This window comes from Perissodus microlepis, chromosome 5 (assembly GCF_051167445.1).
Source record: "Perissodus microlepis isolate ML-2025 ecotype Zambia chromosome 5, ASM5116744v1, whole genome shotgun sequence".
In the NCBI taxonomy this organism is placed as follows: Eukaryota; Metazoa; Chordata; class Actinopteri; order Cichliformes; family Cichlidae; genus Perissodus; species Perissodus microlepis.
In genome coordinates this window covers 17126673-17152361 of record NC_140465.1, presented here as the reverse complement: position 1 = coordinate 17152361, position 25689 = coordinate 17126673, and the positions used below count along the sequence as shown (strand labels likewise).

The 25689-nt window shown below is 39.6% G+C and overlaps 3 protein-coding genes across 3 annotated transcripts; all 3 read right to left on the bottom strand.

Moving 5' to 3' along the window:
* Window positions 1–61: 61 nt before the first annotated feature.
* On the bottom strand, window positions 62–1927 carry mustn1a (musculoskeletal, embryonic nuclear protein 1a). Its single transcript, XM_084928364.1, has 3 exons — window positions 1093–1927; window positions 864–990; window positions 62–551 (listed from the first exon to the last, which is right to left on the bottom strand). The coding sequence occupies exons 1-3, from the start codon at window positions 1099–1101 to the stop codon at window positions 454–456; spliced, it is 234 nt and encodes a 77-aa protein (XP_084784490.1). The 5' UTR covers window positions 1102–1927; the 3' UTR covers window positions 62–453.
* A 181-nt stretch (window positions 1928–2108) lies between these two features.
* Window positions 2109–5774, bottom strand: rft1 (RFT1 homolog). The gene is made up of 10 exons (XM_084928362.1): window positions 5474–5774; window positions 5288–5373; window positions 5083–5205; window positions 4715–5006; window positions 4490–4624; window positions 3402–3662; window positions 3165–3309; window positions 2968–3073; window positions 2604–2853; window positions 2109–2484 (listed from the first exon to the last, which is right to left on the bottom strand). The coding sequence occupies exons 1-10, from the start codon at window positions 5534–5536 to the stop codon at window positions 2320–2322; spliced, it is 1626 nt and encodes a 541-aa protein (XP_084784488.1). The 5' UTR covers window positions 5537–5774; the 3' UTR covers window positions 2109–2319.
* A 631-nt stretch (window positions 5775–6405) lies between these two features.
* On the bottom strand, window positions 6406–21736 carry prkcda (protein kinase C, delta a). The gene is made up of 18 exons (XM_084928358.1): window positions 21496–21736; window positions 18886–19015; window positions 18542–18741; window positions 18394–18460; window positions 17931–18087; window positions 16832–16863; window positions 15935–16020; window positions 15216–15345; window positions 14773–14873; window positions 13687–13783; window positions 13383–13513; window positions 12872–13045; window positions 12674–12765; window positions 9685–9747; window positions 8734–8872; window positions 8426–8614; window positions 7478–7606; window positions 6406–7395 (listed from the first exon to the last, which is right to left on the bottom strand). The coding sequence occupies exons 2-18, from the start codon at window positions 18992–18994 to the stop codon at window positions 7237–7239; spliced, it is 2055 nt and encodes a 684-aa protein (XP_084784484.1). The 5' UTR covers window positions 18995–19015; window positions 21496–21736; the 3' UTR covers window positions 6406–7236.
* Window positions 21737–25689: the final 3953 nt, after the last annotated feature.

Here is a 25689-nt window from a genome sequence, read left to right as displayed (position 1 = left end):
TAGTAGTAAAGTTTACTAGCATCTCATGTAATAACAGACGGGCAAGAAGAGACAATTTGCATCATTTCAAGAGATTTTATTGCAAAGTAATTTCATCATTGCTGAATAAATCTGTCTTTCTGTTCATTATTATTATTATTATTAAAATCATTAAGGTTTTTCTGAAGTGTACTGCATACACTACTTTATACTCCCACTCTGTAACAAAAAGTCGTATCAGACAGATCAAGAAATATCTGTTTTAAACACTGAAACTGAGTTCATCAGTTAGGCACCTTTCTTAAAATTCAAGGAACTATCAATATAAATCTAGTGTAAAATTTTGTCATAACAAAATACAGAAAAAATTTGCTTTAAACAAGATTTTCCTTGGGTTGAAGTAAGTCAAGAAAACAGCTGATCCAAACACATGAACATGGAGCAGGTGTGATTCAGCCACGGTCAGGTTTTCTCCTATTTTCTGATTGGCTGGCCTGAGCGAGTGTTGAAAGCAGTCTCTGCTCCTGACCTCGCTCTGCTGAACACAGAGGGCGCAACTTTACCCATTTTCTCTGTGAAGAACAGGAAACAGCAGTAGGATATCTCACTGTAAATGCAGCAGTGAAGAGGATTATGTAAGACAAATATTTGCTCTGTAAGTACATTGTGTCCCACTCCGTGTCAGAGGGAACACTGTGACAGGAATCTCCCATCATTACAACCCCTTTCTTTTTTTTCTTCTTCTCTGTATATGGAATGGAAACTTGAGCATCATGAGAAACGCCCCTCGCATTAACTCACGGCTGCAGTGTGGTCTTAGCTTAACCAACTACAGAAAGCAGAATAGTTTCTTTCGCTCTCATCTGCTGGTTTAGTGTCCTTACCGCACTCCTCCATTACTTCCATTGTCTTGCTCTTGGGAGGCCCGGCAGCACCCAGCTTGTTCTTTGCTTCAGTCAGGTCTTCTTCTCTCACTTCAGGACGCTGCATTTGCTCATCTTCCTGATTAGGCTGAAAGGCAGTAAAGGGAAAGTAAAACACATAGAGGTTACTGACAGTCCCCGTCTCTGCAACAATTATGCCCTGCTTTGAAAGCTCAAACACTACTCTTACTTGAGACATGATTGTTGAGTAGCTGAAGATGGCCTGGAATAAATTCTCTTCTTTCTTCCAGCGGGCTCTCTTTCTCCAACAGGCCGAACCCAACACACACTCTCATATATATACACAACCTAACAGTGAGTCAGTCTCCAGTGGGCAATAAATCTGTTCCTAACACATAATAAATGACGTAATGAGGGAACTGACTCCTCCTCTTGATCTCTCCCTCCTATTTTTCTCAGGGTCTGCTTCTTCCTTAGAAAATGAAACACTTCTACAACTTGTGGCATTACTTTTTGTTGAATAAATCGGAGGTGTAGGAATCTTGCAAGCGTGGTTGGGCAGCTGCTTTCTAACAGCGCTGACAATAAACAAGCCACGCAAATTAAACTCAAAGTTTATAAGATGTGAATCAAGAGATAAGTACTTGATTTTCTTAAGAGGAGACTTAATTTTTCCTGCTGTAAAAGAATGTCACCCCACCCACACACCCATCCATCCATCCATCTTTGTGCAAATTGCTGGGGTGATGGGATAGGTTCATTTTCCATAATTACATCATTATTCAACCCCACGGAGACCCCAAATTCAGTGGAAATTAGTTTAGGGGCAAGAAAAGCAACTAAATGGCTGTCTTATCAGACAAGGAAACAATTACAAAGTAGCTGAGTTGACTTAAGCACTGAACTCAAACTTGTCTTTCTAAAAAAAGGGAAAAAAAATACTAGTGCAAATCAAGGCTCAAGAACGTAACTACTTCTCACAATATAAACAAAATATTTGGTCAAAGTAAGGTAGCAGAAGTCAAGCATTTCATTTCATTTTAGTAAACATGTTGTACTGCTTCTTAAATACAACTCTACTCCAATCAGTCAACACTGAGAGCGCCTGCCTTAGTTTGTGCACAACTGTTTCACCAAAACAGCTACAGAGGTAGGTGAGCGACACATAAACGCAGTATTTAAAACCAAACTTTTTTCCATTTAATTCCTGGAAAAACACCACAGATATAAATACAGTGGTCATGGTCATTGTGTAAAACAATAAAGAGTTTTATTAAAATACATCCACTTTTTTAAACCCACAACTAAATTCATTCATTTTTCATATAAAACTCACAGATTCATACACGCTCATGACACATGTGAGGTCCTTAGAAAGAAAAGGTTGTTCCCCGGCTCAGTTTGTAGTGGAAACACACGACTTCTTTGAGTCAGGTGTAACAGTTTTACGTCTAATTTAAGTGCGCTTCTTTCTGAATCGAGGCAGCAGCTGAGTGCTCACAAACTGAACAAGCTTAGTCTCTGTGAGAAGAACAGCTACAACCACACCAAGCAGACATATTGCCCCCACGCCGATATGGACGAGCCTCAGAAGCAAGCCGCTGTCGCAGCAGAAAAAAGCCTGGAGACAAGAAAACAGATGCTCCAGTTAGGATCACAGACTTCTACAGAATAAAAATAATAATAAGTATGTTTACTAAAAGCGCAGCTTAAAAGTTCCTGTTTTGAGAAAAAACAAACCTCAGAAACTGCTGTGACAACTCCACTGACGCCCAACGCCAGCAGTATGAGAGGGGAGGGCAACAGGCCTCGCAGAGGTTTCCACCGACTCAACTGGAAGTACCGGTGTATGTAAAGCAGGCTGTGTAAGATACGGAGGCCCATATTGAGGCAGTTTGCCAGTATGAAGCCAACACTGCCAGCCCAACCTGTCAGTACGTATGACAGGAAGAGGAAGGAGACAGACAGGGATAGCATGATGAAGTTGTACCTGAGGACATAAACTCAGTGTTAAATGACAGTTTACACGCTATAAAATAACTGTGTGTCTATATACATATATATGTGTGTGTGTGTGTGTGTGTGTGTGTTTCTGCATTCTCACTTGTCAACCTCTTCTTGGCTCATGACAGCAAAAACAAAACACTCTGTTACACCATTCACAGCAAGCAGGAGGACATAGCAGCTGTAGCATTGCAGCAAACTGGGCCCTAAAAAATAAAGAAACACATTTTACAAATTCCCAGCAAAGCAAAATGTCATATACTGGTGTCTCCTGTCACCGGATTTTAGCTCACATACCTGACCCACTACTAAGGAGAGAGCCACCATAAATATCCAGAGCCAGGTGAGAGTATGCATAACCAAACACTGTGATAATCAGACCAATCACCAGCACCAGTTTCAGCAGGCACTCCAGGACCTCTGCGACAATGGCAACTTCTTCCTATAACAAAAACCAGCAAAAAGAGGTCAAATCAACAATTCCAGCATAGCCGCTCACAAACATTTGTTTGAGATAACGTCCACAGTTCAGACCTGTTTCTGACTTTTGACATTGCGCCCTCTCTCCAGCACTTTGGCAAAGAATATGTAGAAGCTTTCTTCAATTGGCAAGAAGATGAAGCGCGCCACCATGGAGCCCAGATTATTGACGATATCATAAACACCCTGATCTCCAAAGCTGAGGACGTTCAAAAAGGTCATGATGTATCGCTCACCCTCGGTCAGGATCTGCTTCAGGAAGGATTGCTTGAAGAAGCTCCAAGTGAGCCGCGCTAGATTCCTGTCGACTAACGGCTTTAAACACAGAAAAAGGTTAAGAATGTCCGCCGTGAATAGTAACCAAAATATAATTAATAATCACAAATAATCAGATTTTTACAACATTTGCTGCTTGACTGTCTCTAATTTACCTAAAACATTAAAGCACAAAGCTTGGATATAAATTTTTAGCTTTATATGCTAAATACTTTTCTAGATTTTTTAATGGCCTATCCACCCACTTTCAGGCCTTTGTTTCCCTGAGGCATCTGAGGCAGTGTAACCCAAACCTAACCTTAACGCCAGAACTTCCACAGGCAAGCAGGGATCAGGTAATCATCATGCTGACTGCTGCAACGAAGGCTGCTGTCTATGATATTGTAATATACATGAAAATGATACATTGTGGCATTTAGTTTAAACCTAATCTGAATGATTTGATTCCTTCAGGGCAGTGTGCATGCCTTAAAAGTGGGTCTCAAAAATGAAAACTTTGCACAAAATAGAGTTTTCTTCTATTCAGGTTAGACTGTCTGCTATTGTTTTTGTGGTACAAATTGTCATATTTGCTCTACCAGCATGAAAGTTGAATGGTAATGCCATTTTCTTAATTTTTGCGACTAGGAATTTCATAAATCAGAAAGATAGATCGATAGATCGAGAGAGAGAGAGAATGATTTGATCTTCAGTGCGAATATTTCACAGCAATCATTACATACATCCAAACTTTGTACCATAAATTTAGCATGCAAATTTGGAGATGGTCGAGCAGAAGGCACACAGTGATTTCAGATGCAATGACTCAGTGTGACTTTGATGGGATCAGTGATGAGTAATGCATAATGACGTGCAAGGTCAAGTACCTCTCCATACTGTCTGCGGGGCAGCAAATCTCTAACACGGCGCAGTGGGAAACTATTCCTCGCTGCCTCTTTGGAACCCAGGAAACGAATGAAGTAAACAGCATAGCATAGCACCAGGATCCCTGTGTACACCAACTAGAAAAAGTGAACACAGCACAAAGTCGTGAAAAGTTCAAACAAATATCTGCAGAAATAAAGCAGCTGATACTTCAGCTGATTTCTTACATGAGCAGCAGAAAAGATGTAAAGGCTCCATTCACGGGAAAACACCACCAGCACCACAGTTATGCTGCACTTTGCGATCATTGCCAAGCTTTCAGCCACCACTTTCAATCGGACAAACATGTGAGCTTGAGCCAAGACCCACAAGGGTTCCGCCAGGAGCTCCTGCACCCCAGATAAGGCAAACAGCACCACAGCAGGACTGTAGTAAGGGACAGTGTGAGCATCTGGGACCTCTAGGAGCCAAAGCCACACATATGACAGCAGTACTGCCCATAACACACCAAGGGGTACCCTGAAAAATTAGAAATAACATGTGAGCATCAAAAACTGAAAATCAGAATGCCTATTTTATCATCTAATCAACTCACGTCATCCATAGGAGATTGATAACTGGTCTCCAGCTGTGGTTTTTGCCCGATTGCCCGCTCAGACAGGCCCTCCGGAAAGCCTCTCTGGACAGAAACACTAATGTGGAATACAGCAGTGTAAGCCTGCATAATAAAGACACACGTAAGGACACGTTACAGCGGCTGGAGCCCGAAAACCATTGTGTTGTTTTCCTGCAAACTTTACCTGACATTGACCACCCCAATCAGCTCTTTGGACACAAACCGCAGCGTAAAGGCATTCAGGAGAAAGGTGAGCACACGGAACATTACCTGAGGACATAAAACCGGACAAATAAATAAATAAATGAATAAATAAATAAATAAAAATACTGCAAATGCTCAACACACATCCACTACCGTGTTTGTTTACCTGTAGCAACACATTATAGGACGCTAGAGTGGACACACTCTGCAGTATGTCCTGAGAGCTCATTTTGATCTTCCTTTGGCTCTGTGAAAACTGTAGTCAGGTGTGGAGTATACCAGGTGTCCGCTGCTTTCTACGAAGAAGAATCATAATGCTGCCATAGTGTGGGAACTCTTATCTCGACCGCATTACAAACCGGCGGCACCAGACATTATTCCAGTAGAGCAACTATGAGCTGTCAGTTGTGCCCGGCAGTTAAAGCTGTGGATCGTACACCAATACTTCCGTAGACATTTTACGCAAGCGCATTACGTGGTGACGTCACGCAACGTTGCTTTCACCCTAGTGCCACTAGATAGCGTAATAATGCTTAGGAAAAATCTATAGATGAAATCAAAAATTAATGCTCAGGAATTTATTATGTACTACAGGTCCACGTGGACCACGTGTTTCCGCCACTGAAAAATGCATTACTGGTTAATATCTCCAAATTCGACTTTCTGACTCAAACCTTGGTTGTTGTTGTTTTACTGGCAGAAACAAGCATCCATAGGGTCTCAATATATTCGCTATATAAACACATATATGTATTTCTGATAATAATAATAATAATAATAAGTTACGGGAAAATGTGTCTAATATTTCCTGTCCAAATAAAAAGATTTATTAACAAATAGAAAAAAAAATATTTTGTCGACTGATACTGATTCTTGTTTTGTTTTTGTATGAATCAAATTTAATCAAAGGATAATGGGTTGTTTTTTTTCGATGATCAGCTCCAAAACGCTTTTAAGTGAAAAGGCTTTAAAATTTTAATTTAATTTATATAAAGATTATATTGCTTTAGATCGCCTCCAGTCCAGCTCCTGAAAGTCAATTTATTTAAAACCTTTTCTATTAAGTGCACTTCAAAATCACACAAAAGGAGCACAGACTTGGGAGTTTATGTTTTTTTTAATCATATGGGAAATATGGAGACAGTAAAAAAAAAAATACATCCTTTGCAAACCAATATACATGTTAACAACAATATACATAAATATTATATACAGCGTTTAAGTGGCTCACCAATTAGTCATTTCACTACTCTTTTTGTACCCATGGCTGCACTCATTGCACCTCCATCCACAAAACAGAACTTTTCTGTACAGCTGAAAACAGCTGGAGCATTAAAGTTTGATCATTACATGGCACTGTTCAGTCAACTTTACAACCACAAGTTCTTCTTAGTCAAAGGCAAGAAGTTGGATGTTTGAAATTATAACATTCATATTTAAGCCACAATGCTAAGATTGATGGATTTTTCTTGGTCTCAAATCTCTAAACATGCAGTCACCTCATTCACAAATACGACCTATATCTGAAGCATGAAGTAAAATTAGTCCCTGTAGCCTTTTTCCTCCATTTCATATTTTCTATCCCCAGTGGAGATGATTTTCAACATGAAAGGGAAACATGATGGCAGCAGATGGTAGCAATGACGTCAAGTGGAATGTAAGGATTTTTCAGACTCCCACTCCCACAGTATATTATTACTCACACAGGTCTTCATAACCTATACAAATAATAAGCATGCACATAAATGAAACATCCACATATATATATATACAGTACACGGGCCGTTTGTTGTTTGATCGTACCCAAGAATAGTTTGTGCTTAAAATAAGGTGAAACAAATACTGATTGTGAAACAGCTTGCTCATCTGCAAGCAGGCGAACTGTTCCATAAACATGAGGAGAGTAACATGAGTCTGACATGGATGACATCATTTTTCTAAAAGATGCTCCATCTTGGGGTTCATGAATGAAAACCCAGCAAATGCCGACTGGTCCATGGAATCTATGAAGTTCTTATCACTGTAGGAAAGACGAGCCTTCTCGCTGAGGAACTCCCGGTCAAAGTTGCTGCAGTCATTCGGCGCTTTCTGGAAGTTTCCACAAACAAATCTCAGCAAAATGTAATCATAGCACAATTTTTAAATCCTCAGTGACGTGTGTGTGACGTACCACTTTGGGTTTGAAGGGGGGCTCAACCTCTCTCATTTCCAACGCCTGCCAGTTAATGCTCTTGAAAAAGGGGTGTAACCGGATATTACCCACAATTCCTATCCTGCGAGTTGGGTCTCTCTCAAACAACTGCAGGGAAGGGAGGTCAGAAAGGTTGCATAAGCAATATATGTGATCATGTGTCAAACACAAAGGATTTTCAGTTAAATGGACTGCTTATGTTCTCAGACCGTACTAGCCAGGGACTGAACTTGGTGCTTAATGTTCCCTCCACTCAAGTGCATCAACAAGCTAACTTTTTTACCGTCATTTCCTACTCCACAGACAATCTAAGTTATTCAGGTCAGGACTCTGCGAGGTCTTACAACTGGCAGAGTAACTGCAGGTGGAGTAGACCATATTAACAATGGATATGTTGCACTAAGTGTGACAATTAGAACTTGTCCAAATATTTGGAGGGCTTTTGGATGCTCCCTCAAAAGAGAGGCTGATTTCATTTCACTAAACCTCAAGCAAAGCTTTAGCTCAGGCAGGCCACAAAGGCAAGTCTTGGAACAATCCCAGCAGACTAGCTGATCCCAGTATTAGCCCACACCAGCAGAGGACTAAGCTCAGTTACCCTAAAACCCTTTCAAATGGTTATTTCATATAGGGTATGAAATGTAAGCTGCTTTTTCTTGCCCACTGTTTCTGTGCAACTGCAAGCTGCTTCTTTTCATGTTTCTGACTTGTTCAATGTCCAGTCTGTTGCCAGTGACACAAATACTAGTTTACCTAATACTTTGTGAAATAAACACATGAAACTCACTTGGATGAGTGATAAAACATTGCTCCCACTGAAAACGCTACGTCCAGATGAACAGAGTCAACTTTTTGGGACTCATGGACATTTCGTGTCTGAACGCTTTTTGGGGTTATTATATTTAGTATTAAAGATATGATACAAACCCGCTCAAGTAGATCTTTCGACTCCTTGCTGATCCATCGGGGATAATGGGGAGTATCCATGCGAATGGACTCAAACAGCTCATCCTCATCATCTCCATGAAAAGGTGACTGACCAATCAGCATCTCATACAGCAACACCCCAAATGACCACCAGTCAACTGAGAATGAGTATTTCTGTCCCAGCAGAATCTAAAGTTAAACAAAAAATTATAAATAACAATTAAACCAGACAGACGTTTAAAAGTTTTGTTTTTAACTGCAGATTTGATTATTTCAGCACAAGAGAGAATTTTGGAAGAAGACTGCACCTCTGGAGCGATGTAATCAGGAGTGCCGCAGAAAGTTGTGGCGCGATTGTCGCCAAATACATTCTCCTTGCACATGCCAAAGTCAGCAATTTTTATATGCCCATCGCAGTCCAGCATCACATTGTCTAACTTAAGATCCCTGAAAATGAATAAAAAGTAGAACCAAGTTAGGATATAAACATGAGCTATTGTGATGATAACGTTTTAGAAAACTATTTTGTGTTTGTTAGAACAGAATTTACCACACAAATAACAACTTACAATAAAAGGTTAAATAAACTTTTAAGGGGATTAATGTTTGATTACAGATGCATTTCCACTTTGAACTGTGAGATTTTTTACACACTACTATTCGCTACACAAAGCAGCAGTTTTGTAAAATGCAGTAATTATACGAGTTTCTTTAAGGATATTTAATTTTTACTATACTTATAGGTGATTTCAGTTAATTTCACTATAATTAAAAAAAACAAAATTATGCAGAGATATGAAAGGTCTTTGAGATATGCAGTCCAATTGAGTGGTCTACTGTTTCTATGTTCATTTACTAGACATTTTGTAACAGTTATCTTAGTTTTGTGTTGTCCTGAAATGTCAGGAGTCTGGTTTTCTCAGTGTAACAAATAAACACATTTACATTTTCCTCTTCCCAAAATCTTTTAAAAAAAATTTAAATCACATTTTTGGACTACATCCAAGTCCACAGTTTTCATAACAGCCCTTGCTCAATGCATGCCACACAATAATAATTAAACTTTCAGGGGGAAAAAGTGTCAAAAATGCGTGGGATTACCTAACTAAACAAGTTTGGAGACTTTGCAAATTCATTTTCTCATTACACTTGCAACTGAAATCATTGGCGCATTAAAAAACAACAACAAAATAATGTAAAGAAAACAGATTTTTAAGTGTATTTTATATTCATGTGAAATTCCTATTCTGTGCTCTGACCTGTAGATGATGCCTTTGGAATGTAAAAACTGAAGACCACAAATGATCTCGGCAGAGTAGAACCTGGCAAGACAAAGGAGTCAGAGACAGAAATATCAGACACTCATCTCTGATGGAAAGCTACAGGCCTGTGCGGAGCTATCTCAGTACATAGCTGGCAGCTTAACACTGGTGTAACTGCAGACTCATTTCAGTGTACACCTGAATTATTGAAGAGGACATTTGTATGGAGTAGGAGACAGGTGAATAACACTCTCATAATGTGAAACCCAAGAGCTGCTGCGAGCCGAATGATTAGCCTATCGCTGACCTGCTTCTCTTGTCATCTGTGTCGAGTGAAACAACCAGGTCCGGAGAGCACACAAAGCCATCTCTCCAGCCCAGTTCCTGCACAGTGACACTAAATGACCTGCTGAACAGGACTGAATAGACTGTCAATATCTCTCACTTAACATCATTAGAAATGCAGTCCTCATAGAATAGGAGTCAGACAGTGCAGGCATATGTACAAGAACGTCTCAACCTGGATCACGAAGAACAAAACAAAAACACACAGTTGTAAGAGGACACCTCGATATGCATGCAAGCTGAAGGAAAGTTGAAATGGTGCATGAAACTAGTCTTTGTCAGGTTAGCAGCAGCCTTTGTGGTGGCAATGAGCTTAACTGAGACTCTGCAGTTCAGTCACTGCCAAAGGAAAAATGTTGCATAACCAGATCCAGCACATGCCTTATAGTCTGTGACAGCCTGTGCAGCAATATACAACACGACAGTTTAGACACATTAATCTTGTGTGTCATCAAGTTTACAGAAACTATTCTATTGTAAATAAGTCACCAGAAGATTATGTATATTGCAGGTACTAGACGACTTCCTGACTGGCATGACGGTGGAAGTGCAGGTTGATGGAAGAATACTGCTTTGTCTTTTTCACAACAATAATGAGCATTCCTACAGAAATAAGAGGAAATGCCACTGGAGGAACAGATAGATAAGAAAATGAAAGGAGGGGATCAAAGCCATATCTCACCTCTAACAGTGCAGGAAATTATGTTAATGGGCATGAGATTGACAAGGAAATGAGCCTAATGAGTGTGCAGTTATGTTTTACAGAGACATAGCTACAGGGTATATTTCAGATCCCTTGATTACCATCAACCGCTTTCAGACAGTTCGGGTGAACAGGAATAAATCCAAGCGTAATAAATAAAGATGTGGATGATTTGCCACTTTTATTAACAACAGATGGTGCCACCCTTGTCACATTACTGTGAAGGAACGCTTCTGCAGCCCACATATTTAACATGGGGCTACTTCCACACTATATACCCACAGACTTTTCACATGCCAGATTGGCTGTTGTTTACATCGCGCTCTCCAGCAAACTGGCAACTCCGTGTGACATCATCCACACTTGCATTGAGACTACAGACTATGCATCCCAGTGATTTCTTGTAGTCCTGTGTTGTGTTAGGCTTGTGGGATTTTACAACTCGCCAGTATTAGAGCTGTTACAAAATAATTTCCCGGCAGAGAATATTAAAGTCCTTATTTTAATCCATCCATCCTCATTTGTTTAACACTTTAAATGTGTATAAATGCATCCTATTTTTTTTTTTTAGTTTAAACAACCAACCTGCTCCAGCATGGCTATAACAGGCAATGTTATAGTCATGGTGGAGCTATGCTGTTTGTCAGCAAGATAGGCAAAACTACCAAAGTTAACTTACATAAAGTGCACTGCATAAAGAAGCAACAGCTCATAGCATGAGCTTGCTGCTCTTACTGATATTACCATTCAGTCTTCAAAAACAATGCATGGTTAACGCCACAGACTGTACGCATACATTTAAATTAAAGCAAATTTGTTTAATTAATTTACTGCTTTGCTGGAATTGACTTAAATTCGGTCTTATGAACCACAGAATTTCTGCTGTCTTGTTGAGGCATGTTTGTTTTAAGCATTAACATAAAAAAAGATGCAAACACGTAAAGGAATGAATAGTAGGGAAATAAAATAGCCCACTCTCTCGCTCACTCACTGAGGATAAATTACCCAGAGTGAATACAGTCACTGAGTGAGGAGAATTCTAGAGGATGCCAACAAAGGATCAGGTGTCAGTGTTTGCAAAGTACAAAATTACTCCTGTCATCTCAAAGGTACTGGACACAGCCGCTGATTTAACTACAGGAGATGTAAGGATCAGTGACTAAGCACAACAGTTAGAAAGCAGAACATGAAGCATTTCAGTGGTTTATAAGAAAAAAATCCAGCGAATGCATTCAGTCTTAAAACCCGACTGTACACTCTTTGTATTTTTCTGCTACATACAGCCAAATTCTGTCAAAAATCTTCAGCCAAAACATTACTTTTCAAAAGATTTCTGCACTCAGTGAATTAAATTTATAACTGACTAAAAAGCAAGAATTTCATCTGTTCTAAACACCACATAACATGATTATTACTCTCATATTAATCTCTCTGAATCCTTAGCACTTGCTAAGAAATGTCAGCAGGTTTGTAAAAGTGTAATTTAATTTAAAAAAGTAAAAGTTTAGTTGGCAGTCAAGGTGCCACCAGATTTTGGATTCATAACGCTTTATTTCACCAGCTTGCGATTGTTTTTCTCTGGAGAGATTCCCATAGTGTGATGAGAAGTGGGTGTAGTAACTGATATCTCCCCATACACAAACATTAAGAGCTGTTCACTCCTTACTAGGCCTGTCTTCTAAAGAACAGGAGCTAATAGATGCCAGTATTGCCCCAGTCCTTCAGACTTTATACATCATATAAAAGAAAACAAGATGCAGGCTAAAAAAGTGACAAAGAGACAATAAACATATGCTCATCTTTACAAGTATCTTCTGTAAGTGTGAGTCTCTGGGCAGCTAGACAAGCATGTGAGCACTGAGTAAGGATGGCAGGGATTGTGTTTCCACTGAGTAACGTACAGTATGTCACGATGGCTGTGTGACAGGTGGAACTCACGTGGCTCTGTAGAGCTCAAAGCGCCCTTTTTCCTGAATGTGAAACATCAAGTCACCTCCATTCAGATACTCCATCACAAAGAACAGATGCTCCTAGAGAAACATTTCATTTTTTACTATTAAAGGCACAACGATGTAATGTAATGTAACTACTGATGCAGAATAAAATACAGTCATTAATGACATGGAGGGGAAGTACCTTGGTCTGAAAGGTGGAGTAAAGGTGTGTGAGGAAGGGGTTTTCCCAGGCTAAAGCCAAGACTCTTTTCTCTACCATCGTGCACTCCACATCATCATCCATAAGCACTACATCTTTCTTCAGAGCCTTCACAGCAAAATACTCTCCACGCCCTTTCAGCTCTGCCAGCAGGACCTACAAAGAGAAAGAAGAGAAGAGAAGAGAAGAGAAGAGAAGAGAAGAGAAGAGAAGAGAAGAGAAGAGAAGAGAAGAGAAGAGAAGAGAAGAGAAGAGAAGAGAAGAGAAGAGAAGAGAAGAGAAGTATTAGTATTTTAATTCACTGGTTGATGAAACACCCACAGTCCATGTAATAATTTCTATAAGAGAACTACAGCCTCCATTGTAATGATGACAGCTGATATGGGTTGACTTGAGTGTTGTTGGTTCACTTATTTATATTCTCTCTTTTTCTCTCTAGTTTTTAAGACAGCAGTCTCACAGTTCGTTTCACACTGACATCATTGCTCCGTACCTTGCCAAAACTGCCTTTTCCTAAGACTTTGTGGAAGATGAAGTTGTCCATGTTGATCTTGGTTAAGTGGGTAAGACGAGACGGTACCCGTGGGATGGAACCTTCCCAAAGTTTGCCGTATGTCGACCCATCTTATGGACAAATACATTACCACACACAGAAATGACATATTTACACAATTATCTCAAACCTTTGCATATTTTCTGCAGTTTTTATTTGCATAGCATTTACTATCAGTACAGAACTTTAACTTTCTGCTTGAATGTTTGGAGGAAAAAGCACCAACAAATAAAGGCTCACTCACCATTGATCTCAAGTCCAGCAAGTTTATTCACTTCGTCATAGATTCCAATATCCGGGAGATTAGGCAGATTTGGATCTGAACGGCGAGTGGATGATTTCTGATGGAAAAAAGGAAGAAAAATAAACACATAAACAAAAAATAAACATGAAGAACTCAAACAACTGTTTCCTAACAATGGTCGACTAACAGCCGTGGTACATTTGAGTCAAAAACTTGTTTGATTCTTCTCTCTTTAACTGTCTTCAAAACTAAATAGATTTTGGGTTGAACGACAGGCTTGTAAAGACAGAACAGAATGAGTCAGGCGTTTAGCACAGAAGGGCAGGAAAATTAGGTCAACACACACCAGTAACTTTGAGTTTCACATTCAAGTGAAACAAATAAGATACTTTTTTGCTAGTTAGTTATTATTAATCAGCTTGTTATCTTGGCTTACAGGCTTTCCACTTCAGGTAAGAAGCCTGAAGTGGAAAGTTTGGGTAAACAAAGAAAGTTGATAACTGTTATCATGACACCCATTATCTCTAAATCCAGTTTTAGGTTTTGTTGAGCCAACAAACACAAGCATCTCTGTGTACTGGCAACATTGCAAGCTAAGTGCCTAGATTTGATTTCAGATCTATTTGAATCTTCTCTATCCTTTCAAAACAAACATTTACACATTATGATAAATAATGTAAATACTTCAAGAATTTAAATGGTATTTCATTTCTTAAATGATGATAAAATATAGAGATGTAGTTATAAGGCTTAAGTATTCATTTTATTCAGAAAGTTTATAAAGTTATAAAGAAATTTGCTGCTAATATGTTTACTAATATTTCTGGAAAACATCCAAATAAGTAGCACCACACAGAAAACAGAACAGCAACAACCAGTTTTTAAATAATCTTTAGTATAAATGTTATCAAGTGCTTATCTACATTTGTTATTCGTTATCATTCTGAGTCAGAAAATCTCCAAGAGCAAAGTCGCGTTAGTAGAATGACACCTGAGTCACACTTCTTTCTCATTGTAATGTCATGCATCTTGATGTGGACTTGAATACCAAAAGATACAATCCACTGAATGACTCACTGAACTCACCTGACTGACTTGTGTGAGGGCTTCGGCTAGTAGTTTCTGATTGATACCACAAAGGTTGGCTACTTTGTCCTGACACTTGTGATGGACATTCATGGCGCAGTCTGCAAAGAGAAAAAACAAGTCTGCACTGAAAAAAATTATTCTTGGCCCCCATAAATATGAAGCAATAATTTTGAGTAAAATAAAAATGAAATATATAAAACTGAAGGGTTATTTATTAAAATAATCATTAAGGAAAATATGCTTAGGATAAACTAAATGTATTTCAATACGGCAAATTTAATTTGACCAAATCCATTAAATTTAATGTTTTACATTGTACTATGTAAAAAAAATACACATAAAATTTACTTTTAATTAACTTACTTAAAGTCAACATTTTAGGCGTAAATATTTTTTTAGTCTGTAGAGTACAGAATCAGTCAATCATGTCTCTGCTGTACCTTCACACTTCAGGCCTTGCTTGACCAGACCCCACAGAAGGCTTCCACAGTGGTCACAGAAGGTGGGACTCATGTAGTTGTTGATCTTGAAACGATGCGGCATGTCGATTTTAAATCGCTCCTTCTGGAACTTTGGGCACGGAGAAGATTCATCATTGCCATGTATGACCAAAGGACTCACGCTCACAGGCCTGTAACATCTAGCTTTCCTGCGCACCTTCCTCATCCTTTTTTTCTCCCCTTGTCTTCTTCTTCCCTCTCTAACTTCAATGTGTCAAAAGTCACTACAGCACTGTGTAAAAAATTCTCAGAGATTACAACTTGTGGGCCAGATCTGTCCCTGCTAGTTGAATTTAAAGTATTTCCCTAAGACCACACCCCATCTGTTATTCCCACAATGTGTGGGGGTGCAGTGCTCATTCCTGTCACTGCTATCTAGGTTAGCTGGACTTTGATTATCCCCTAATATTGATGGACATTGAAAAATGCTTCACTGGAAGTGGAAACTAACAGGTATGTGCCTTTGTGTTAAACCCTGACCGAACTATACACTTTAATTTGATAAACGAATCATTGTTGATTTGCTAAGGAGGAATACATCAAAATCGTAAATCACAGAGGAAAAAAAGCCCACACTAAACTGACTATTGCGCACTAATTGGGACACATATGGCGAACACTAACAGTACATGGTGTACAGAAGAAATGTGTGTACACACCACAGTATCCCGACTGTTGGCAGCAGTACCAGTACATCTGCCGATGATTTTGTCTATACATTTCTTGTGGATGGCTGCATTACATTCTGAGAAAAAGAAACGATATAGCAGATTAATACTTTAGTTTTTAAGCTGTACACACACATGCTTTCATAAACACGAAGCAGTGATTTTGAATAAAATTCAGCGAAAATATGTCAAATCAAATTTATTTATATAATTAATCTTGCAGGAAAATGGTAGTCCACTACATTTCTTTTGACCAGACTCCTTTAAATCTATCATTTTACCTTGTAAAGAAAATTACATGGAAATATTTCAGCAATCAGCATATTTTTGAGTGCATAATGGTAAAAGAAATGAATATGTACATTTCACAGTTTGCTTTTATGGTTAAGTAGACATTTTTTATGTTTAACATCTCAGCCATTCTCACTCCCGAGATGTGATATACTCACGATATGTTAAGTCCCGAGGCATTCCTGAGGAACGCGAAAGCATAAGAACGTGTATTATGCTACGCGCCTGGTTACAGATGAATTCCAGTAGAATGCCGGTAATACACATTCCAGCCATGTATTCCAACCCTAACCATAAACTTATCCCGAACCTTAACCAGCACTTTGATGACATTAGATAGTGTTTTCTAAAGCAATTTAAGTAAAATGAACGTACATGTGTAGATTCATTTCAAACGGTTCTCATGTTTTCTCATGTTTCCTCATTTTTCCGATCTCATAATATAGGGACGTGTTGGGTGCCGGAAGCGTAATATACAGACGATTTGTCACCTAGCGTAAAATGTAACGCTTTGGGAGTGAGAACGTGTTGAACATCTATGTTGCTGTTTTAGCTATAACACAATGTATTGAGATTTTTTTAATGAAGTACACTTACGTCTGCATTTATAGCCTTGCTTGTTGAGTCCCCTGTGTGAGACAAAGACAGGCTTTGTGAATGATTTCCCAGTTTATCACTCAAAAGCAATAAGGAACAGGTACTGCATTGCATACACTTTCTAACTTGTAAATTCTATCTTAACTGTGTGGTAACGATGGTGATTAAGTCTCATTAAGGTTAAAACACTTCATAGGAACAGGCCCTGATTTGCTACTCTACCTAAGAATATTAAAGTGCATAACACAAGTAACATAACCTCCCAAAAGCATAAGTCTCCTACCTTTAGGGTAATCTTAGAGCTACACTAACAATCCCTCTTCCATCAAGTAGAGTGAGTAAGTACAGATGTGTGAGGAAGGGGTTAGTGGTAGTACTTTATTTCTGAACTTCATTTAACTAAAGTGGCAACAGCAATCATTGAGAAAGCTAATGGTAACAAGGATGTGTGGAGCTCAGTAAGATGGAAAAGTACCAGCAGGTGGTCAATAATGGACTTAAACGAGATGTTGGGGTGAATATTTATCATTTCCTAATCTGAAATAAGATAAAGTGAAGTCAGATAAGATAGGATGCCTCCTATATTTAGACTTTACTTCTGTAGAATCAATTTGGGAAAATAATGTTAGGCTTATCTAATATTAGGCCTAAAATAGTACATTTCTGTAATGTGGCTCCAAATAAAGTATGTAGTTTTGTGTATCTTTTTGCACAAAATTTCCAATTTCATCAAAATGTGCTTCATATCAGATAACTGAACAACTAAAGTCTTCAAAGGAAAACATGAGCATTTTATATATAACATCAAGAAAATGGGTCATCAAAGTCTTGGGTCATGGTCTGGCAAACAAAAATAGTTATTGAGAGTTTCTGCCAAACTATGTCAGGGGATTGTCCTCACTTCTTTTTTAATTAGAGAGCTCATATTTCCAGGAACTGTTCACATTAAAAGTGTCACATACAAAACAGTGATCTAGAAAAAGAATTACAGTCTTAATCAGAAATAAGTCTACTAATACTAAATATCAACAAGTTCCTGAACACTAGATTCTCAATATCCTGTTTCCTAATTTGATGAAAGTTTTAGACGGGCACTGACCAGACAAATTCTCTGCACACAGAGCAGAAAGTGGGCTGTCTGAAGAAAGTTGCAATGAACTCATGGTTCTTGATGAAGTGTATTTTGGCCTGCTTTATGGCCCCGCGTCTACGGTTCAGAGTAGGAGCTTCTTCCTCCTTCACAGGCTGCTTGCTCTCTTCCAAATAAAGAGAGAAAAACAAGTCAGTCATATACAACACTGTGACAGAAAAAGAGAGGTCATATTACAGATTTGTCACAGACTGATAGCCTTATGATTGTAGTAGGGAATCACACGTTAAAGTGTGTGTAAGGACCACATTAAATTAGCAGCTGAAAACCAAGTTAGATGACTGGTGTGGGTGAGGGGGATACCCTTCTAACTGTCTTTGAAGGGGCTGCAAAACATACTTAAATAAAAGGAAGTGCATAGAAGAGAAAATAAAAAAAAATAATATAAAAATATAAAGTAATTTAATCTCACCTGCATCTGCATCCTCCAGAAAATACTGCACTGCCATCATTACTTTTCCTGAAGGATGGAGATCCACCTGAACACAAAATATAAGTACAGTTAAACAGGATCCTGACATTTTGCTCTTAAAGACAAAGGACAGTGTGTAATGACTTACCCAGAATTCAGCACGCCCGTTGGCTTTCTTGCAGCGCTCAGCAAGGACAGACACACCGACAGACACTTCAGCCAGCGGCTCCTCCGCTGTCTTCATCAGCAGTACCTCGAGCACACGACCTTCATAGATGTGTGCATCAAAAGTGGACTTCCAGGCTGGGTACATGGTGGGTTTACGCTGAACCAGGGTCTTCCCTCTTTCTGAGAAGCAGATGGGCAGATAGAGGAAGTAGAAAAATATATTTTTGGCATGTTTTCAATTTAAACAAAATAAGATAACATAATTTGTGTTTGTTGTTTAAGCAGAAGTAGAGACTTCTGCAAAAGACAGAAAAATTATCTCACCAGTTGTCAAGGCTTCCTTCATCTTGATAGCACAGAAGGGTGGGTCAGTCAGAGGTGGCAGGATACCCAGGTCGTACGAGTTAAAGGCAATCCTCAAGAAAGGAGCCATGGTGACAAGTACCAGGATCGCCTGTTCTCAGACAAGAACAACCACATTTTTATTACTGTTAAAGTGCATCATCGCATTGTCTCAAAATATTGCAAAATGTCAAGCAATAGTGCTAAGTTCTATCTGAGCATTTTGACCCCAAACAAAAAAAAAGACAGAAGATAAGATAAGCGGTCTTTTTACTGGTATTTGAGAATTTCCTGTCACTAAGCGAGACACCTGCAATGAGCAAAATTTGCCTCTGGCTGCAGCACAAATTTGTATTTTGCTTTCTCTCACTGCAAGATTTACTCTGACTCAATTTTTTATGGTGGACTGGCTATTACTCCAAATGACTGCTTGTTGGAAGCAAGTTACGCACACATTTAGTACATGACCTGAATTTTATGTCATGTATATATTTTCCATATTTTTCCTAACTGAAGAGAAAAAAATCATTCAATTTTTTACCTACAGATGAAATACCTGAATAACTGGATTTCTTTTGCATTAGAAGTGAAATTCCAGTGGTGACACATAATGAGCGATCAATGTCCCCCTTTGTGCTGGGTGCTTGTTACCTCACGCATGATTTGCTGCTTGCATAACCCCACAAGTGTTGCAGACAGTGCCACAACTTTTCTCTATAACAACCCAAACACCACTAGTTTCAGTATGTGCAATACATTAGGTAACCCCTGTTAACTGTTACACCCATGGAGTCTTTAATTATTATTTTCTTATTGCCACTGATACACATTTAAAATGTGAGCACAAAGTCACATTTTTTTGGTTCCTTATCACTATGCGAGCAGTTTCTGACAGGTTGCAGCTGCAACACAAGAGGTGTTTCCTAGCACTACAAAGTCAGAGCTAGTCTCAACATGTCACTGATCCAAATGCATGCTGTGCTCCAAAGAAAGCCTAGCTGCTATCACAAGCCTGAAACTGTAACCGCCTACACTCAGACTCAGAAAAGTAAGACAGAATAAAAGATGCAGGCAAGTAAAAAAGCATGCAACCATTTTCACTCACGTACTGCTGCTGGGAGCTGTGATGCCAGGGCTTTTGGGAGTTAATCAACAGCAGGCATGCTGTGTGTTTCAGGCCAATAGTGATTGATTTCCCAACCAGCTGTGAGCAGTTTCAAATTGTCCTGTCTAGTTACCTCCCCAGCATACTGTAACTGGTAAACATCCCCTAGAAGCTTGTTATTCAACTTTATGTTGTCTACTTCCTAATGTCTGACCTAACAAACCACACAATTACTGATTTCTGTTATTATTGCTTAATAATTGTATCAAAAACCATTACACGCTGTTCATTCACAAAGGCAATGTGTTAAAATCATTACAAAAACTAAACCCCTGAGCACTGAAACATAATTTGATGGCTGTACTCTCCTCTGAACCTTTGCTTAATTTAAAGTTCAATTAAAATTTTAATTTTCTTCCACACAGAAGAATACTAACATCGCTTTTACTGACTGAAATGGTAACACAATACCTGATTCTGAGAGCCTGACTGTGTTTCATCGTGGTATGAAAAAGAGCCTTTCTTCCTCGATGCAATTACCCCCTCATAAACACTTTTGAACGCCTCATGTGATCGCGCAGAACACCTTAACCATTGCTGAGGTTGACACTGGTCCTATCTAGATTTGAGTCTTGCGCATAATGAAAAACTAAACTCTGACGGTCACATTCACCGAGAATCAGTCAGTGCATCTGATTCTCTCTTTATTCTCTAAAGGATGTGGTCGATTGTCAGTTGGCTGAACGCAGATGTCACCTCACGTCTGACTCAGACAGCAGCTTGCAGCCAGATTGTCTTAATGACAAGTAAATAACTGTTCCTTCTCCCTTTTCTTCTTTTTTTCTTTACTCCTCCATCCTTGCTGTCCAGACCTGCTCACATTCCTCCTCATCCCTGGTGATATTCTGTCACTTAACGGATTCCACATAAGCAGAATTACCGACATACTGCATGCAGTTACTGGCAACCCGACTGTGTTAAGGCAGGGCCGCAGATGCTTGCAGATGTTCCAGTCCAAAGGGGTGGTGGGTATAGATCAGTAGGTCGCGATAATTCACCTGTCAGTACCTTTTGTGACCCCGTAGCGTCACCGAGTGTGACGGGGTCACGGATTCCTGTGCACTGTTTCACTGAAGCAGCTCCAGTCGCTACTCGGAAAAGTTGTCAGGGGTTATTATTTTAACCAAAACAGCTGTGTAGTGCCAGCTGCCTTGTTGACTTTTCATAGAAATGAAACGTGTCTGGCTAAACTTTCACTACGCTACAACAGCTAACGCTTTCAGCGAGGAAGAAAAACTGTAACCAGTTAGCCAGGGTTTAGCGTTACTCGCCTCACCCTCACAGTGAGGTTTTCCAAAGGATGAAAGAAGCAGACGAAGCGGTACTGTTTTCTGTAACTTTCTGTAAAGTTTAGACGTAAAACCCGTACTCTGCTACTAAAAACCCACTCGACTGAAGCCTGAAAAGGATTGTAATGGCAGACTCACCTTGTCCTGCAAACCAGGCGGTTGTTCTCGACGAAAGTTGCTCTTTTTCTTCCTCTAGTGTTTTTTTTCTCTCTGTGATTCCGTCGATTGAGGAAGTGTGGCGCGCGCTCGCAGCGCAGGGGCTTTCTTTGCAAGCTGTGACGTTTACCTGGTATGCACACAAACACACACACACATACACACACACTCACTCCTCCTCTCTCTCTCTCTTTCAGACACACAGACTCACACAGGGTAGTCTGTGAAGCGGTGGCGGGGCACTGTACACTTAGCTGCCCTCATTGAATTTAGGGCCGTGCCACTTACCATAATACTTTTTTTCTTTTTTTCTCCCCCCTCAGGGGTGGGAGTATTCCCTTAACACACACAAACACAGCACAGATGCAGGCAAATACACACACAGTCTATCACTTTTCAGTCACGCATGTCACTTGACATGTAAGCCTGTTTGAAGTTAACGGGCGTGTTCGTCACAGCAGACCTGTTGATCATATATGAGGCTATATGAGTTATAAATATGAAAAAGCGACCCAACACATTATAACTGTGCATAAAGATCCGCATTGCTGGTGAGTATGCCCTAGATTACAGTATGTGGGGGAAGAGTCTTTTTTTTCCACGTGAAGTATTTGTGTGGCAGGGGGTGGGGTCACGTGGCTGGGACTGTAGGCTGCGGGGGTAGTTTTGAGGTTTGCGCTAGGTTTTGCTGGTGAGGAGGTGGCAGATTTGGCTCCGGTACCAAGAAGGATCTTTTCTTGTTCTAAACAGGCACTCCAGATTATCCACACTCTTTATTTGTTTCATGCCTGTGTTCACCCCCACACATGCACACATAGATCCAAATAATTGTATGTCAGCACAAGTAAGGGGGGGGGGGGGGGGTTAAGCCCAACTTGGTATTCATCGTCATCTGATTAGAGGCAGCTATAGAACATACTGGCTGATTGAGGGCCTAATTCCTCCAGGATGAGTCATAGTTCAATGACTGGGAGCAATAAGTAATTGCTGCTCTGTGTAAAAAGGGAAGGAAAAAAAACCTGGACAGGAGCAGGCTGGCAGGGCACAGGTGTGCCGGTGTCCCCCTCACTTCTCTGTGGATTTACGTAACAAGCAGATTCTGACTCATGGTAGACACAGGAAGTCTGCAGACTAGGTGTGTGCACTAAAGACTTCAATGCTCACTGACTCTTCTGACTCTCACTGAGGCACCCTCAAAGCTCAAGAAACCCTGTTATTCTGTTCTTTTTCCAGCGCACGCATGCACACATACACACACTGTGATGATCCACCAGTGGGATTCATAGGCTGGAGAACAGGCGGATGTTAAATTGAGCCTGCAGAGATGGAAGAGAGAATGATCATCTACATAGAAACTCCTTATGCATGCAGATGATGCATATGGCTATGTGGCTCTGTGGGCTAGGAAGCTAAGGAAGAGGCTTCGTCATTTGAAGCTGAGGTTTCTTTCATGGGTTTTAGTGCATACTCAGTTGTGAGTTTATTATTTAAATGTTTATTATGGTCAACTACAGGTGTAAGACTTTTTTTTTTAATTATTTTGGCCGTCAGGTTATTCAAATCTGCTTCTTTTGTTGCTGTAAATAGAGGATACATTTGAATTTTAAATTTAGAAAAGATTATTTTCTCTATTTTGTACAATTCAAAAAATCAAATGTAAAAAGGCACATCATAACTGCTGATTTAAGCAGCATAGCATCAGCTATAAAATAGGAAGAAAAAAATTGGGGGGTGCCTGACAGTTGCAGATAAAGACTGTGTGATGAATCAGTTTCATGCATAATGCTAGTTAGACACAGCAGCATCTCCCGATTGCTCTGTGGAAAAGACATTTAGAGCATTTCCATTTACAAGTATTAGGATAAACAGATCGTTTCCCATGTTTAAAGGATAAGTGTGTAACATCAGCTTTCTTGCTTTTGTGGCGGAAACTCCACCACAACTTGACTTTGTGAATTAACACAGTTAATGTTATTAAATCTGTACAAAAACAAAGTGGAAAAGCAGTGCTTCATCGTTTTTATGGAGGCTATATAGAATAAACCAGCGGGTGCTTGAACTCTGTGTTGGTTGCAATTTCCTCCAGCTAATGTATTGTCTGTTACAGAGATGTCTGATTCATACAACCCAAAATTCACCAGCTGGGTTGGACCAGTGAAAATCTGCTTTCTGTCAGTGTAATGAATTTTACCTACACATCTGCTCCCTGAAATATCTTAATATCAGAAAAATAAGTAAAATTTGACCAGTATGTCTCAGTTTTTCTGCATAATGCAGATATGGTACTGTGGTAAATGAAAGAAATCTGCCAGCACTACTCTTTGGGCTTACATTTTAAAATTACTCATTGCTCAGCCATTTACATAGTAGATAGTGAAAAACAAGAATTTATCTGTCACTGGCAATTAATTGTTTGGAAAACTGTCGCATTATTTATAAAAAAAAATAAAAAAAAATACTATTAAAAGCACAAATTCAGTTCAGTGGAGTGTTGGCCCAGTCCTATTTGGGCCACCAAGGCTTATGTTTGATCCCCATGGTCTTCTAAATAAACTCCAAGCAAACTACAACTTGATGTTTTTACACCTGAAGTGTAGTGCACAAAAAAAAAAAAAAACAAAGCCTTCACGTCTGGATGAAGGGCATGAGGGTAAAACATTGTGATGTTTGTTGACAAGGTTACCTTTTCACTTCTGCGTTTTCAAATAGAAACAAGATTCTTGTTAGTGAGCTCCATAGATTTGAAAGGCATTATTTGTTTGCTTTGAAAATCTATTTGTTCCCCAGTCGTCACACTCTTTAACCTATCAGGCTTTTCCTTATTTTTATTAATTAAAATGGTTCAAATAAAGTGATTCTACGGTCAGAATTTAAAAAAAAAAAAACAAGATCCACTTTAAATGGAAAGTCCTGAGTGTGATGTCAGTCTTCTAAATTAACTCTCATTAACACAGCTCTAAAGCCTGGTCACCAAACCACAAGCATTTTTTTAAGTGTTTGGAGTTTTGCAAAAGCCTCCCCTGAGATGTCATATCTCAAAGCCTTTTATTGTTGGCTGCTGGTCCTGCTGACATATGTTTAATTATCTCTTTCTAAATGTTTATGACACACTGATCACCAGAGAACAGAAGGCACAATGCAGACTACCCGTTTAGGCAGCAGGAATAATGTATGTTCAGTCGGAGGTGCAGAGTGTGCTGAAGGCTGTGTGTTTCTCTCTGGTTTGTCCTTTTGAGGGAAAGCGGGCTATTTAAAGCTTTAGGGGAGGTGGAATAGGTGTAACATTGACTTGGCAGTGTAGGCTGCAAAGAGTTTGCAAAGTGGGACATAAGAGTGAGTCCCTCTATTTTTCCAGCCTCTCTGTATCTTTTCTTTTCTCCACTTCCTCTCCCCATCTCTGAGTGAGAACGAGAAACACAAGGTGCAAACCCAGAAATGTCAAGCCAATGTCAAGGGGACGGAGTCTTTCTTTTTATTAAACATCCAGCTCTTGCGTAATAAACTCTTTTCATTTCCCCTGAGGCGATGCTGCCCACACAGCACTATGAAAGATGAGAAGCTATCCTGTTGTAGCTCACGACATCAACGCAAACGCTGCATTCCTTTCTCAGACAAAGACTGGCGGTCCGAGCGTGTCAGTGTGAGTTTGTCGTTAAATAAAGTCGAGTGTGTGCTGTTGGTGCGTTGTGAGTAAAAAGCCACAGGTAAGGAAGCTCACCTCAGAATAGATTTCAAGCGGCTCCGTAGCATCAGTTGTTAATGGTAACAGACCACATATAATAGAGCTGCATGCATCTGACTTATTGAGTAGGCTGTGTGTACGATTGATTATTTGCTTCACTCTGCATTGCTCCCGCCTGCAGCAATGTGGAAGTAAGACCGGATTATGACACCATTCCTGCCTCACTGAAAAAGACACGTCAAGCACACAGAAGGCTTTCTTTTTGTGCTTCTTAACTAGCACATAAATAATCATTAAAAGTGCCACCGGATATACCTGTTCTAGTCATATATGCCCTCATATATGCCCTTGCAACGAGTTCCTGTTTTTAGAAGAAGGAAAAAAAGTTAAGGGGAAGTATTTTAAATACGGGCACACTAAATTTGCATTTGGAAGCTGACAGAGAAGTTCTACATTTAGGTAAACTAGGTTTGTACCCTGCTTTCCTTGTGGCA

What these genes read in the sequence shown, in the direction of transcription:
- mustn1a (XM_084928364.1), bottom strand. An exon ending in GGAAGTAATGGAGGAGTGCG is followed by an intron (nt 552 to 863) that starts GTAAGGACACTA and finishes TGTTCTTCACAG; the next exon opens with AGAAAATGGGTAAAGTTGCG.
- rft1 (XM_084928362.1), bottom strand. Translation starts at nt 5,536, where the DNA reads ATGAGCTCTCAGGACATACTGCAGAGTGTGTCCACTCTAGCGTCCTAT. An exon ending in CCTATAATGTGTTGCTACAG is followed by an intron (nt 5,374 to 5,473) that starts GTAAACAAACAC and finishes TTATGTCCTCAG; the next exon opens with GTAATGTTCCGTGTGCTCAC. An exon ending in CCCGCAGACAGTATGGAGAG is followed by an intron (nt 3,663 to 4,489) that starts GTACTTGACCTT and finishes CTGTGTTTAAAG; the next exon opens with CCGTTAGTCGACAGGAATCT.
- prkcda (XM_084928358.1), bottom strand. Translation starts at nt 18,994, where the DNA reads ATGGCTCCTTTCTTGAGGATTGCCTTTAACTCGTACGACCTGGGTATC. An exon ending in GAAGGAAGCCTTGACAACTG is followed by an intron (nt 18,742 to 18,885) that starts GTGAGATAATTT and finishes TCTGCTTCTCAG; the next exon opens with AAAGAGGGAAGACCCTGGTT. An exon ending in CTGATTACATCGCTCCAGAG is followed by an intron (nt 8,615 to 8,733) that starts GTGCAGTCTTCT and finishes GTTTAACTTTAG; the next exon opens with ATTCTGCTGGGACAGAAATA.